Source organism: Pezoporus occidentalis, unplaced genomic scaffold, assembly GCF_034315485.1.
Source record: "Pezoporus occidentalis ecotype Australia unplaced genomic scaffold, CSIRO_AGI_Poc_V1 ctg21, whole genome shotgun sequence".
NCBI lineage: Eukaryota > Metazoa > Chordata > Aves > Psittaciformes > Psittacidae > Pezoporus > Pezoporus occidentalis.
The window spans coordinates 5,485,814-5,502,562 of NW_026913964.1; the positions used below are offsets into that span (position 1 = coordinate 5,485,814).

The window sequence follows — 16,749 nt, forward strand, 5'->3', positions numbered from 1 at the left end:
ACTTCAACACGAATAATGCACATCATCCTCTAGGCATTCAAAACTGTAACTCAGTGTAAGTGCCATCTCTGTATAACAGCTGAACCAGGAAGGGAGAAAGAATATGACAGCAAACTGAAATCCCATAGAGAATCTCACTATGAACATGACTAACCAACTGGAAATTAGGCAGAAAATTTTTGTTGACATTAACTGAACTCACTGGTATTACACCTTACTTGAACAGGTGCACCTTTAAGTAAGACACAGACACTTCCTTGGTACTGTAGCCTTCACTGCCTCCCCTCAAACAGATATACCTGAATTTGCCCAGCTTGCAACTCCACAACATGAGGACACCAACAACTAAATATATCATCGCAAAGTACTACATATAAGTCAAAAGGACATCAATATATCAAAAGCTGAAGAGTGGAGGGACTTCAGTATTTTTTATAACAGCTGAAGGATTACAGGTATAGATCTGAACTATTATTAATGACTTCTTCAGTCCGGGCTTTTCAACTTACTAGCACAGCCAAACTTATTTATACAAATTGAAACAAACCAGATTATTTGCCTATCTTCTGTGCCACATGGTCACATGCATGGCATTCAGCAGAGACAATGTGAGATTTTGCTGACTTGCCTATGTTCTAAGAAAATGCAGAAAGCATGAGATGTCAGACGCAGGTGGTGCTATAGTATAAGAAAAATAATTTAAAGAATATCTACTTAAATTTCCATGGCATCTTCTGTAACTTCAGTTGACAAGAAATGAACTGTCATTTCCAGGAAATTCCTATTTAATATTTATCAGACACTACTCAGAATACCATAGCTTAAATCATCATTTTCTCAGTAGGCAGTTCTATATGTGCTCTTAAAACACACAAGCATTTTAAGACTACCACACTTTCATTTACAATGAAGATTAACACGCATACATCACTGGTTACTGTAGCTGTTGAGTGTTAGCTGCAAGAACCTGACCACCCATCTATTCTACTCTATGATACTTGAAGGTAAAGGGGAAGAGGAAAAAATATGTATCTCCTGATGCAAAGAACAAACAAAAATATGAGGTGACTCACACAAAGAGATAATTGGAGTAGATCGATGATTAAAAATTGTTAAGTTCATAATTTCAAGTTCCTTAGTTAGTTCTTGCTTCTTTTGCCCAATTAAAGCAGTTAGGAAACAGCTGAAACAAGACTTTCATACAGTCCTTTCTTTCTTTGCAATAATGACCAAGGGTATTAAAAAGCTGTATTTCAAGTCGCGTCATTTTCTCTACAAGTGTTCACAACTACTTGAACTTGTGTTCTGCTCTGACTTCTGTTAAGCTTATTCTAAAAAGCTTCCCATGTGTTTGCTTCTAGGTTCAAGACCCTCAAAGTAATTATTATCCAACTCACTATTAAGTCTACTTTTACTGCCTTTAAAAACTGTCAGTTATTTGAGGCTTAGAAAAAAGCAAAATCTATATTGTTAAAGGAAAAGTTGTAACATTGTCTTTCTAATCTTTTAAAAACATTCAAAAACGTCTGTACATCAGCCTTCCTCATGTTAGTGGGTTGTCTTCTGTTTCAAGAATCTGTTTACCAATAACTTAATACTTTTCATGCATAACAGATAAACCATTTTCCTTTCTGTACCAAAATAGAGTATTTTAGTTCAAATGGGCAGTAAGAAAGTATAAAACGCTTCAATAAAAGTATTTAGCAAAAGCGCCCCAAGGTGTAATGCATCCAAGATATCTTTTAAAGACACCTTTCAATATTTCTAATTAAAAAAAATTGTATACATGCAACTGAGATCGAGCTCATGCCCAACCAACATTTTCTGAAAAATTTCAACAGCTTTTCGAGGCTGCAGATACTAAGTCTGTAATACAGAAATATGACTTCAGAGAAAGTGAAAGATTTATTCATGCCGTCAGCTGCACTACAAACACAGGTAAATACCTTTGCAAAGCCTTACCTCTGCCATAACAACACTAGTATTTCAGCTGCAAAGCTTATATTGATAATTTCAAGTTGAGAGTATAATACTACAATACAGGGACTTAGAATCAAAGTGCAGAAATCACACACTCTGGTGTTAATGCAACAAGCAAAATAAGAACTGCTTCTTTTATCAGTAGTCTTACCTGGTTAGGTTGGTTAGGAAAACAGGCCCTCCTGGTGTTGAAATCCTCAAATGCTGAAGGCCTTATATTTGCACTATTGTAAGGTTCACTGGTTACTACAGTTTCATGTTGGAAAAGGTGATCTTTCATTAATGAACCCGATGTATTTTCTTGAGTAGTCTAGAATACATAAGAACACCCTTTAAATGATTTTGCATTTACACAAAAAACACACAAAACCCACAACGTTCATGCATGAATGCATTAATACTCTACATAACGTGCTAGAGGCATCTATAAACACAAATATTTTAAAATACACATTTTTTAAGTACTTATAAGTACGCAAGTATTTTCTTTACTATAAGTAAGCCTTAGAAAATAGGAGTTCCTTTTCTGCTGAGCATACACAACTTGGGTATTAAAGATCCATGCCTTTAACTCAGTTACCAAATTAGAATAAAGAAGTTCTTTAAGGAAGGAGAGATAAGCCCAGTCTCTGTGATTATGCTTTCTCTAACTACGCATGAGGCTGCCAGTATTTACATATATACACCTGGAGGATAAAATGTGAGGCAAATAAGGCAAAAGCTAGCCAGACCTTTTAATAAATTAAAACTAAGATCAGCTGAAAAGGAAGAAAGTCAATTTCAACATAAAGTAGCTCAATTAAAGTATCTAATTACAGCAAGTGTATATTAAACAACTAATGACTGTCTTTTTGAAATTAAGGTTCTATCAGGCAATCTGATACAAAAATGAGACCATGCGGCAACATATAATGAGATATCTGCAGGATGTGTGCCATTGAGAATAAGAAAAAGGAAGTATGTTTGGGTGGAATATTGGCTTGTGACATGATCCAATTTCTGAAAAGAACAGAAAAACCAAACAGTTCTCATTTTTTAAGCTTAACTGGCTGGGATATACTCAGGATACAGTAGAACATATTGATAAAAATCCCACCGAGCTGCCAAAAAAAGTACAATGTTGTTTTTGTACAACAAAACAACAATATTTTGTTTGCATTGAGAGATGCTGTAAAGTTAACTGGCTACTATCATCTGATATCACTGAGAAAATTCTGGCATCATACAACTTCCTGCAAGAAGAATGTTATGTTTCAGCTTTAATGTAAGGATCTGTATATGTATTAAGGAAACATTAAGGGGGAAACAATAAAAACCCTCCAGAAAACTACTGAGGCAGAGGCAAACCTAAAGGTTTGGCAGGTTAAGTACTAATGAGTACACTTATTATCAGTTAAGTACACTGAATCATTAGTTTTTATTTATCAAAATACTTAAGAAACTTATTCTGGTATTACATTAGCACCTCGCAGACGTAAAAGACTAATGTATCAAGTTCTAGACACCTAGACAAAGTGCAAGTAGCAACTGATCTTTGAGAAAGAAAATCATCACATCACTAAGAATTTATATATTGTTCAGAAGCACTCTGAGAGGAAAAAATTAGAATGAGTAATTAATAATCAGCTTTAATTATTAGTACTAGAGAGTGTACACCCCATGAAAGACAAGGGCTCAGTCAGGTTAAAATTCCACTGAAAACTTTTGAAGACAGGCAAAATGCCAGGAAGAAGTACTTTTTGAAGCTCCTTGGGCATGACACCACCACTAAGCAATCAGCCCTGCTGTTGTCAAGATTAAATTTTCTGGTCAAACTGCTGGAAAAGGAGTACAAAAGAAACACTGAAGTGACTGGCAAGAGTTTATGATTTTATAGATGTATACTTATTTTAAGAGTAAAACCATCAAATATTAGTGCATCTTCCTTGCAGGAGGTACTCCTGTAGGTACATAGCCCAATGACACAAAACACTGGTTTAAATCACAGGAGAACTAACTGCATTCAGAATGAAGAACAAATGCCTACAACTATTTTGGGTTTAAGCAATGTTATAAATGCTTACAACAAGCAGAAACTATTTAAACTAGGAACACACTTAGCAGCTAGAAGCCATTTTACAAAAGCCACAGTGATAAGCACTACCTAACCCCCTTACCTCCCCCCAGCTATTATCAATTTGAGTGGTCTAGGGAGAAGGATAAGAGCTGCAAAAAACTCCTTCTTTCCCAGGGAAAAAAAAAAAACAAAACACAAACTCTCTACAAACCAGTCTTACCCCTGGGTGAGATTTGCAACAGCCTGCATTATTTCCTGTTCCTGCAAGTGATTCACACCTTTTTTTTTTCTTCAGAAATAAACTACCTACACTACAGAGTAAAAAGGACACGTGCACATACTCACAGACACACGCACACACTCCCCTTGGCAGTTCAGGAGGGCTCCATCTACTAAAGGATATGGGCACTGATCACCTATTACAGCGCTAACTAGCAGTGCCATACACTGATGTATGAAATACAGACCTTAATCCTAAAGCAAGCCCTTGTGCCCTATACACAGCAATTATGAAGGAATGCTTTTATAAAATTCAAACACAGACACCACAATTCAAGCTAACTAACTTCAATGACAAATTTGGGGGTGGAAGGAGACAGAGAAAGGCATCCGACCTTTGTAAGGCAGGAACTCACGAGACAGTTGCTCAGAAAGCACAACACTCAGCCTACCAATCTGCACACTACAGGTAAGCGGGCACAGCCTAACTTCTGGTATTTACGAAAAATCACTTATGGTCTTATTCAGCCTATAAATACTCTGCAGAACCTCAGAAATGCCAGATCAATTTCCTGAACTCTGTATTTTTAACTAAACTGGTAGTTTAGATATAGCCAAACCACGTTTATTAGTATCAAAAAGGCTTTCTTCGCATGTCACTTCCTGCTCCAATTAGATGTTCTATGACAAAGTCATAAACACCTGAAAACCCACATTTATAATGGAAACACCAACAACCTGTAGGAAGAGGCCCTTGAAACAAAAATGCTATTGTATTAGAAATGCATTAAAGTAAAAAGCAAACGTAAAGTTTTCCGCAAGAACTAAGCTTGGTATATTAAGTATACAGAACATTACACACAAACACAAATGCACACATTCCCCTTTTCTACTGTCCAAAGCAATTACACCGCCCACATTCAATATCCTTTAACCACAGCCTGAAAGTACAGTACTGGCATAGGTTATTCAGAATCATCTGTAGAGTAACCTATGCCAGTTTTTAATGCACAACGGAAATCTGGTTTGCTCCCAGCTGCTGGTATAATAATTACTGTCCTATGGTTGCTAAGAGATACTCTGAATTTTTTTCCAAGACTACTAAAACATTTCTGTGCGTGCAGGCAGAAGGATGCTGGGTAAAGCAATAAAATGACTCCAGCTGTAGCTCTCCAGCAGAATTCAAAACCAGATGACAGCTGTAGAGAAAATGAAAACCAGACTGAGCTTCTCTTCTTCAAATTTTCTCTTCTTACTTCTCCCAGTTTGCCAAAGTCTGGGAGAGAATTCAAGATTGTTCTGCAAACATTGTTAAAAATGTTCTGCTCTAAGTAAGTTTAATGATTACACAGAAGGATGGATAAGAGACCACATTTCCGTTGCTCCCCAGTTCTCGTATTTACTTCCCATGAGGCCTGAAAATCAGCTGTTTAACGCTAACCAAAACAAGAAGCATTTAAATGTGTTGTTTTTTTTTAATTGTGAATAAATGATAAAGATTTCAAAAACATTTGAATAACTTCTGCTTTAGCCATTTCTAAGAGTGATGGAGCAACTATTTCCATATTTGGCAAAGAAACTATTATAATCAGGTATTTAGTTCTAACACAGACTGAAATGTTACTTAAATTACTTTGAATGTTTTGTACAGTTTCAAGTAAAAGAATAAGGCATTTGAGACAACTTTTTCTTTCAAGTCTGTTCTACCTGAATTATATAGGTATATTATATATAACCTCAGCATACTGGAGGTTTTTAGGGATTCCAAGGAAGGAACAGGTAAACTAAAGTGTAACTTTGTAACTTGCAAACTGGCTGCTAGGGATACGGGGGTGGGGTGGGGTGTTGGGCATGGGGTAGACCTCGAATGCTACTATACAAAAAAGCTTAATAAACCCAAATAATTTTGGCACAGTGTATGAGATTTATTTTAAATTGATAATATAAACTAGTATTACTTCCAGTTAGGAACTACACTTAGCCAATTTATTCAGTGCACTAAATATTGCTAATCTTTAGTCGTTTATCATGTATCTTCTACCCCATAAAAGCAATACAGTGTTAAAAGTAAACACGTATGTTCTTCCAAGACATAGCATCAAGTTATTATTGTAAAATAAAACTTCTGCAAACCTTTTGTTAAAGACAAAATAAACTGAATGGCCACTAAATACTGCATTTACAACGAGCTCACTAAATAGAGTATTTACAGAGAGGCATGTGAACCATTTATGTCCTCCCTGCCTGCACCAAAACCGCTTAAGACACGTGTAAGTTGCAGGCCTTTCCCCCTTCATATTGACAAAAAGCTCAATGCACCAGTAGCTGAAGGAACAAGCCAAACTTTTTTTTTCTGCTTGTAACTTACCAGCCTGAAGTTTTCTTCTGCCAGTAGTAAGAAACTCAAGAGCATAAGCACTTCATTTCTTATGACTTCAAAATTGTTAAAATGTATTGCTAGCCTATAAATAACACCAGTATGGCTGAATCAACAAAACCTTAAAGAAATTGACTCAAATGCTCTATTTTTCAGTTCTCAAAAGCAAGACTTACACATTTCAGTATCCAAAACCACATAAAAATACTCCTACATAAGGAGGAGTATATATCCATATAAGTATATATGCATTCCCAGGATCCATTTACAAACATTGCAGGCAGTCAGCTAACTCTGCATTAGCTCATTTGTGTATTTCTATTTGAAATTAATCTAGTAAGACTAAGGCTTACTTAATGATTTAAACAATTTGCATATAATATGTTCATTAAATAACTAATAGCAATTATAACAATTTTAGCAACCTTTACAAGCAAATCTGAACACCCTTAAGTGATGGAATTTTTTAGTACTAAGATTTTAATACTACTTGCAAACAGAAAAGCATTTAAAGAAGCTATGTCTTCTTGACATTATAAGTTTGATCTTCTGTAAGAATGTTTTCTCTGTGAGGTTTTATTTAAAAAATGTAATAAAAAAAAAATAAATCTAGTGACCCAAGATACAAGATAGTGAGCAAAAAGCTAGTCTAGAAAGCACAAGAGCTCAGTTTTTGAATTTGCATTTAAGAGTTGCACATACAAGTTTTGGACAACCCCTATTTCTGCCTGCTACATCCACAAAATGTGATAATACTTGTTACTAGTAGGCGTTGACGTTTTACAGCAGTGCCACTGACTAGATCAGAAGGCTGTGTGTTTTGATCTTATCTGTATAAATTTATTTGCTTTCTATAGCACCAAATATAACCAGCCAGTAAAATAAATTTATGAAGCAGTTTTGCTTTCACTAATCATCTTCATTCTTACAAACACAGTTAATGAAATTTATGTATCAACTACATGCTATATTCATACTTGCATACACATACTCAAATATGCACTAAATACAGGATTCCAGCTGTGTAAGATGACTGCAACAGCACAGGCAAAACACCTTTACATCAAATCATGTAACTGACAAAGACCTATTAATATTTTCAAATGTACTCTGATGACATCCTGGGTACTTTATTTACTATACTAACAAAGAAAAACATGAAACCAAAGAATACCAATACACATAGTTACTACCGAGTACAGACAAAAATGTAAGTGCATTAACAAGCATGCTATAAAAAGTGTGAAATAAACCTTTTCTCTTTATGATATTCTATCTTAGAAGCAACTTACAACTACTTAATATTTTTAATTAACTGGAGGAGCTCCACTGCTTGATCTGTTGTATTTCATTCCTTAGAGATTACAAATTATAATTCTGGAAGAATGTTCTGATGAAACAACAAATATGCCACCCCCCTCAGATCCAAGTGTCAACCTGCTCTTTAACATTCTATTCACATTCTAAAATGCCCTTGCATAGATATACTCTAAAACTTACACAAAAACACTATTAGAGATTTGGGAAAACAGTTTATAGAACAGGAAAAAAAACCCAAGCAAACAGGAAAACCAAAATATTCTTAGCTCTTTCAAACTATAGTGGAATCGGAAGAAGGGGGGACAAGTCAACATGACTCTTTACATTAAGCAAAATGGTCTTATTAGTCCTTCAACTTAAAAAACCCTGGAGTATCAAGTGTCACAACAATATCAGCCTTGGAAAGGGAAAGAAATCATTTGCAGGACAATGTACACTATTTGGTATTTCCCAGATATTCTTGATGACTAGACCTCTGCCTCTAACTAAAATGCTATAGCCTTTCTACACTGACATTCATAATCCTACAATTACAGCTTTGTTATTGATACATACACCTCATTTAGATGAAACATAGCTAAACCAGGTGGGTTGAGCCTTCCCTGCCTTTCTACCCCCACTCTCCCTTCTGGTATTGTTGCAGATAGGCAATTCTAGAATCATTTATTTTACTTTGGTATGCAGTAATACAGTAAGAGAGACTGGCTAGCTTTTTTTGCCCCTAGAAAGCAGGTAATTCTTGCTATCTATCCATAGCATGAATCTACAATCAAGTAGTATGTGTTGGGTGGTGAAGAAATGGAATGTAACTGATAATTCTATCAGCAGTTTATACCAAACAGATTATTTGTACCTGTAAGTTACATATAAAGAAAGCTTTTTTTTTAAATGTACATATTATTTTAAATATATATAAAGTAAACCTACATAATCTATTTACGTATCTAAATATATCTATATTTACATCTAAGTGAACACACTTTTCTCCAGTTTCCCAACAAAAAACTTTGTAGATATAAAGAATCACAGACATTTGCTTCAATTTTGGCATCCTCATATAGAAATGTAACAACTAGGCAGCATAATCAAGAGGTAATTAGTCTCCTCTAATCTCATTAGGCCTGTAGAAACTGCTCAATTATTAATCCTTGCAACAAAGCGTGTTTAAACAAGTCTTTTAAAAGCTGATTAAGAATTGCATTAACTTTGGCACACATTTCCTCCACCCTGTCAAAATCTCACTCCTATTTTATATCCAAAATATCTAATATTTATAGCAATTTTACTTTAAAGTGCCTTAAAATAAAGCACTGCAAATAAAGAACAACAGGTGGTTGCACAGCCAGCACTTAGACAGATAAATTTCTCCTACCATAAAATGGAAAGAAATCAGAAGAGTCTCCTGCATTGCCACTGCACTGCAGTACCCTTTCTAAATACTTGACTCTCAGTCTCCTACCATAATTTGATTCTTACCCATTCTTCAAAGCAGGCTGTTAATTTTCATGGGTTTGTGTTGCAAAGGTTCTACACTGCATCTATCTACAATGATGATTTAATTTTGCATAAATGACAAAATTCTTTCCCTCAAGAAATTAATTAGGAATACTATCAGTTTTCTGAATAGTCACTAAGACGCCTGAGTCAACTTGTTTCTAAATCAGTTCCATCTTAAATTTCTGCGCTCTGAAAATTGAATGTATGTGTGAATAAAGCCAAGACTTTCCCTGAAACTGTAAACAGGAAAGAAGAAATGATACACACACATAGACACAAGTACATTTTTACTCAGTTATATCTGTTTTATGTATATATGTATCCATAATATCCATTTATACTGACTTGTTAAGTACACAGATTCTTGGATATTACCAGGTAGTGCTACACGAGTGTTACAGTACCTGTATTTGTGTAAAGCATTACAAATCTGAAGCATAGAAGAAAGTGAGTTTTTACATTTTATGCCATTATGACCTATATTGAATGGTGTAAATATGGATCAAGAAAAATGTGAAACTCGGCAAATGACTGCTTTATCTTCAGTGTCTTTTAAAAAATTAGCTGAACTTCCACCCTTGTTTGGACTAGATTCTTTTAACTACTAACTCAGCATCTTTTCAACTCTAACTATATAATGTCAGAAGCGTCTATCACTGTAGAGTGAGATCTGGGAAAAAAACAGGACGTGCATGTAAAAGAAGAAAACTCCTGATCCTTTGATTCTTATTTTCCCAGAATAGTATTTCATCTTCCCATGAATTAGAACAGGATACCTAACCTCTTGAGAGGTTGTAAAAGCAGACATTGTAAACGTAAAAATAAAACTCAGGATGGTTAATCATCCTATTGACCACCTACTTGTCAATAGACAATATTGTAAGCCTTCTACATAATTGTTCTGGAACTTATTTCATTAAACTGAATTTTGGCACTCCTCTTATTTTGTTTATTCTAATGGAAACGATTGTTCAATTAATTAAAAAAACTGCACAATTAATTTAAAAATTTGAATGCTCACCTGAAAGCAGTCTTCTGCCACTTCAACATCATTTTGGGAGGGTGGATAACCTACAGAAAAAGTAAAAAGACAAGGTTATTTTCTTTTTATTTACAGTTTACTGCTTCCAGTAGTCCGCACAACCCTTCAGTATTTGGCTGTGTTAATACAAATATGCTGGCTTTTTTAACCAGTGTATTTCAAGTTTCTTTTAATAAGTACCATTCATTTACACATTCTGCATTTTATACACTGAGTACTCCTAGCCACACTCCTCTGTCTTGTTGACACCTTTCTTGTAAAAGCGTTTTCAAAGTGTTATCAGAAGTCAGAAGCAAGGGAATATATTCTTGCTAATATAACATTTTGAAAATTAGAGGCAGATACTTTTGGTTGGTATAAATGCTCACTATGGTGTATTTTGATATAAATCAGCAGAAATTGGAACTGTGAGACCCTAAGTGAAGAAAGGATTCATAAGTTCTCCAGTTATTTCTCCTGCAGGGACATGGGTAATATCGGCACAATTCAAAAGAAGTAAGTCATTCTAGTATGTCAAAAAGGATTTCCCTTCAGAAATGTTTCTCCCTTTGCTAGTATAATAACACACATTAAATACCTAAGTTTACAGTACATCAATAGCTCAGAATATTTTGTTTGAATTTCTCCCTTTAAGTCACTTTTCACAAGCTTGAAAGAGATGTTCTTTCTATTCAATAAACAACAGTTCTCTTCCCTCCTGGCCTCTCCCTGTGCAGGAGCACATTTACCATACTTTCAGTTCAAAATCTAAGCTTGATGTTCTTCAGTTTGCTCACTAGTTTTCAGTTAGCCATATTGCTATTAAATTTTTCTGCTGTCCCATCTAAACCTCTTCTCAGAACTACTCTGTCAGCTGTTAGTAAACAAATAGAACCATTAAATGAAAGCACATGCAGATAAAAAGAGAACTCAAGGAGTCTTAACAGTTTATCCTTTAAGAACGTAAGAGGCTGTTACAAGCTTCTAGAAAGATCCAAGTAAGGCAAGTAACACTCTAGCTTCCCCCATTTCTTCATCACTAAAAAAATAGAGGCAATGCTTTATTATGACAGGATATTTTGAGAAATTACCTCATTAGTGTCTGTGAAACAGCTTAAGACACTTAGATCAATGGCACTTTAGAAATGCCGGAAGTACTATTAAAAACCTGTTAAAATCTCAATACGCTATAAATCAATTCACATCCTTAAATATTGCCAGCATTAATGTTAAGCAAAGTGCTTTGACTTATTTACTAAACAGTCGCGATACCCTCCCCCCCACCCTTCATCTGAAATATGTACCTTGAGAAATATCCTCTACTGCTCTCCGAATACCTCTATCAAATGCTCTTGCATCAGCAGGACTCTGAAATGTGAGGCCAAACTTTTTGTCATCAATCTTCCAGTGGTAAAAAGTAGGAGTAACTTTGTTGTAAACAAGGTCCTTCTTTAATGTGCATTCCAAGACCACCTTCCAGAAAGAAGACAGAAAGAAAAGATACCACTGACCAATATATCAAATTTGAGAACAAAATTTAGTCTTTGTGAGTTACCAGAAAACATACATCATAAGAGTGGGTAAGGGCCTCTAGTTCAAATTTCTTCCTGTTACAAGGATGTAATTTTAACCTATTTTCCATTATGGTCAAATTATTCACTAAGTGTTACTCATAGGTGGTATGGGTTAAGGACACTATTTTTATACAGAGTAAATCTTCCCAGCCTCAAAAATACATGATCCCTACAGCGAGCACTTCTGTCAGTATAGACTTGCTAGATATTCAGCAAATGAAATAGGCCACACTTCAAAAAACATTACCGTGCTGATATCAAGTATTAGTTTATCACTGGTTATCTCATTTGTATACTTATTCTATCAAACTTTTAAGCACTAGACTAACTTAATGCTGCTTTCAGGCCACATCAGTTGTCTCCCAGAAAGGCTACCAGACAGGAGAATCATTTTAAAAACTGAAATTAATCAGAACTAAAATCTTTTTGAACCTATTACTGCCTGTACCTAGACACAAATGTATTTATGGCTCGTGCTCAACTATAATGAAAACAGTAATTAGGAATAATTAACAGAATTATTTGGCAACAAAAACATATACATGCACATTCAGTTATGAAGCAAAGTTGCAGCCTTCAACATCATTCCCCCACTCTAAATTGCCTGTTTTTAGAAATATCTGCATAATTCACTTATCTGCAAAATTTATGTTATGCAACATTGTTACATTGAATGTTTCTTGATTAAAAACAATCCAAGGTGAACAAGAAATTACAGAGGGACATGCACTGATATTTTCCTGTTGCACTAGGTATAATAAATGGCACAGCAAGACAACCCGCATTGCTGTATTACTACTAGATTCTAAAACCCCTACTGAGAGATGATTGAGGAATTATAATATCATTTTAACATTAATGTATTTCCAGAATTAAATATTTAATTGTTATGTATGCAGCTTTGAGAGAAAAAATACAAAATTTCTTACAGCATGTGGAAAAAATGAGGTTAATTATAACAGTTAACCTCCAAATTTTGAAAGAAATATATGTCTGAACTTAGATTATTCTTGCAAATCCTTTGTGTTCTTTCTCTCCTTTCCTTATCGATTGTATAGGAAAACGGTTGTGGATTTTTCTTCCTCTTGCTCTTCATTACCCTACACCCCATCATTAATCATCTTGAGTTTTACTGCCTTTTAGCTCTGTCACTAGAAGGATGACATTATTTCTGCACATATAAACTCTTCCAGTTTATATGCCCAGAAATAATTTTTGTTACTCCACTCTGATTCCCTAAATGGTCAACAAAATGTAGGTACACCTGTCTACAAGGAAGCACAGGAAAGAATCTTAATTATTTGCTGCAGGTGTGCAGGAAAAGGTGCTGCAGGATTTTAAAAAAAAAAAAAAAAAGAAGATAGTATAGTTCTGCAGTTCTAAGGTGTATTAAATGATCATTCTTTGTCCCTTTTGATGCTTTTAAACTTGTTTGCTCCTAAAATGAGGAGTTAAAATTTGAAGGTTTCTCAAACCACTTCATTTTCTAGGTCTGCGAGTACTTTTGGGGGATCTCTACTATATTTAACACCAGCTTTTTCACACTATATTTTGTGTGCAATTTCACCCAAAACATCAACAAGAAGTACTGCATTTCACAGCATCCTAGTGAATACTTGCTCCCAAAGGAGTTAATCCAGATTATTTCATACTGAAAATTCAAACCTGAATGACAAGCATTTTTAAAAGATAACGTACCACTGGAGATAAACTACTGGATTAATACTTTATTGAGTCAAAGCTATAATTTTCAAAGAAATCCAAAACAAAGCAGAAACCCCCCAAACCAAACCCCTAACCCAAAAAACACTTCTACCATCTCAACCTTCAAACACCCCCCCAACCTCCAAACCTCACAATATTTCATAAAACAAATGAAACCAATCATTAACAAAACAATTATTCAATCATTAACAGAACAAGCAAACATCTTATCAAACACCAGTTATTTTCAGACTGATTTGAGGAAACAACGAGTTTAACAGCACAATACTTATTTTTCAGATTTAAAGCTGTATGAAAATAGACCAGCTAACACATGAGGCAAGTGGTTAATGGCACTGAAAGGGGAAAAATTAGTTGCATCAAAATTGTATGTGTTATGAAATATAAGAAACCATATAGGTGAGACTTTATGCCTACCCAACCTGAGAGAAAACTCAATAGATGTGGGTCGAAATTAGCAGTGGCACAGTAATCTATAAAATCCCTGCCTTCCATAGTTTTTGTTGCACACAGAAATATAAAAACCCTAAACCAATCAAAAAAAAGCCCCAACGATCTCCTAAAACATTACCACATCACCAGAACACTTTTACACTTCACAATGTATTTTTTTTTCCCCTGTTAAACAATGTCATCAAAGGCTTCTTCACGCTGAAGCATGTAAACAACCAGCAGAACTGGGGAGGAAGTGCCCTAATACATCTATCTCCAAAGCCTGGAACTGGAAACCAAGCCTTTAGCAATACAACTTACTGTTTTCATGTCTTCAAAACATCCAAAACTCCACATATTTTTACTGTACTTTCCTATGGTCTGAACTCTCTACATATGTGAAGATGGCATAATACTCTCCCACACAGCTATCAAAAAACTGCCTTCTGAAACCCTTTTTTAGGTAGACCTTCCCTAAGATCTCCAGTGATAAGCACAACAAAAACCCAGGGACACCTCACACTAAACCATCTCACCCAAGGCTCTGTCCAACCTGGCGCTGAACACCATCATGGGGGTGGAGCATACACAACTTCCCTGGGCAACCCATTCCAGTGCCTCACCACCCTTACAGTAAAGAACTTCTTCCTTATATCCAATCTAAACTTCCCCTGTTTAAGTTTTAACCCATTACCCCTTGTCCTACCAGTACAGTCTCTCATGAAGAGTCCCTCCTCAGCACCCTTATAGGACCCCTTCAGATACTGGAAGGCTGCTATGAGGTCTCCACTCAGCCTTCTCTTCTCCAGGCTCAACAGCTCCAACTTTCTCAGCCTATCTTCATACGGGAGGTGCTCCAGTCCCCTGATCATCCTCGTGGCCCTCCTCTGGACTTGTTCCAACAGTTCCATGTCCTTTTTATGTTGAGGACACCAGAACTGTGCACAATACTCCAAGTGAGGTCTCACAAGAGCAGAGTAGAGGGGCAGGATCACCTCCTTTGACCTGCTGGTCACGCTCCTTTTGATGCAGCCCAGGATATGATTGGCTTTCTGGGCTGTGAGCGCACACTGAAACCGGCTCATGTTCATTTTCTCAACAACCAACACCCCCAAGTCCTTCTCCACAGGGCTGCTCTGAATCTCTTCTCTGCCCAACCTGTAGCTGTGCCTGGGATTGCTCCCACCCAGGTGTAGGACCTTGCACTTGGCATGGTTAAACCTCATGAGGTTGGCAGCAGCCCACCTCACAAGCGTGTCAAGGTCCCTCTGGATGGCATTCCTTCCCTCCAAGCTATCAACCGAACCACAGAGCTTGGTGTCATCGGCAAACTTGCTGAGGGCGCACTCAATCTCACTGTCCATGTCAGCAACAAAGATGTTAAACAAGACCAGTCCCAACACCGATCCCTGAGGGACGCCACTCGTTACTGGTCTCCAGCTGGACACTGAGCCATTGACCACAACTATTTGCCTGCGGCCATCCAGCCAGTTCTTTATCCACCCAGTGGTCCACCTATCAAATTGATGTCTCTCCAATTTAGAGAGAAGGATGTCGTGTGGGACAGTGTTGAACACTTTGCACAAGTCCAGGTAGATGACGTCAACTGCTCTACTCTTGTCCATCAGTTCCGTATTCTCATCATAGAAGGCCACCAAATTGGTCAGGCAGGATTTCCCCTTAGTGAAGCCATGCTGGCTGTCACCAAGCACCTTGTTGTTTTCAATGTGCCTTAGCATGGCTTCCAGGAGAATCTGCTCCAAGATTTTGCCAGGCACAGATGTGAGACTGACTGGTCTAACAAAACAGGTTTTTTTTTAATAGACATGGGTTACTGTTCTGAAGGTTTTCTTTATTTAGAAGCTTAATATAAGACTTCAACACCAATACGAAGCAGCCACCTTAGCATGTAATGGGAAATGTTGCAGTTCTCAGACTCAAACCAGAAGAGCTCCAGATCCACATGATCAAGATCTAAATTCTCAGAGCATAAACAGGGCTATGTCTACCTACTACTATTCAATGACCAAAAAAAAAAAAATAAAAAAAACCCTTTAATATCCGTATGTCATTAAGTACAACACTAACAAGTTCACAGCTAACCATAAAAATACTTGCTTGATACACTTCTACAAGCTGTATTCTTTAAAGATATTATTTGTCTTGTGTAGACAAGTTGAATCTCTAAAGTGAGAAATTTTAAACCTCAACATTTCAAACCCAAATACTTTTTAACAAAAATGAGCAAAAATATTAGCATCATTATCTAGGGCTTATTTCAGAAACAAGCATTTCAGATAAAATTCCATTTTGATATCAGACCCCCTAATCGAACATTTCTAGATTCTGGATACCATTTTTCCAGTTTCTAGCTGTACTTTCAACAGCTTAAATACAGTATTACACGTAGGTATTTTCCCCATTTTTCATTCCCAGCCCCAATCTACAAACATGTAACCGCATAGGTTTGGTGAAATTTCTCAATGCCTTTTCTACTGAACATTATCAAAGGCTTTTCTCTAGTCTTGGGACCAAGCAGCATGACCCG

General features: G+C 36.2%; 1 protein-coding gene across 1 annotated transcript in view; it reads right to left on the reverse strand.

Annotated features, from left to right (window-relative positions):
• Positions 1–16,749, reverse strand: part of SPRED1 (sprouty related EVH1 domain containing 1) — a 62,136-nt gene that overhangs the window by 4,350 nt on the left and 41,037 nt on the right. The window contains exons 3-5 of the mRNA XM_062619334.1: positions 11,775–11,943; positions 10,471–10,520; positions 2,132–2,290 (exon numbers count right to left, since the gene is read on the reverse strand). Of these exons, the coding sequence (XP_062475318.1) occupies positions 2,132–2,290; positions 10,471–10,520; positions 11,775–11,943 (378 nt within the window). The remainder of the gene's footprint in view (positions 1–2,131; positions 2,291–10,470; positions 10,521–11,774; positions 11,944–16,749) is intronic.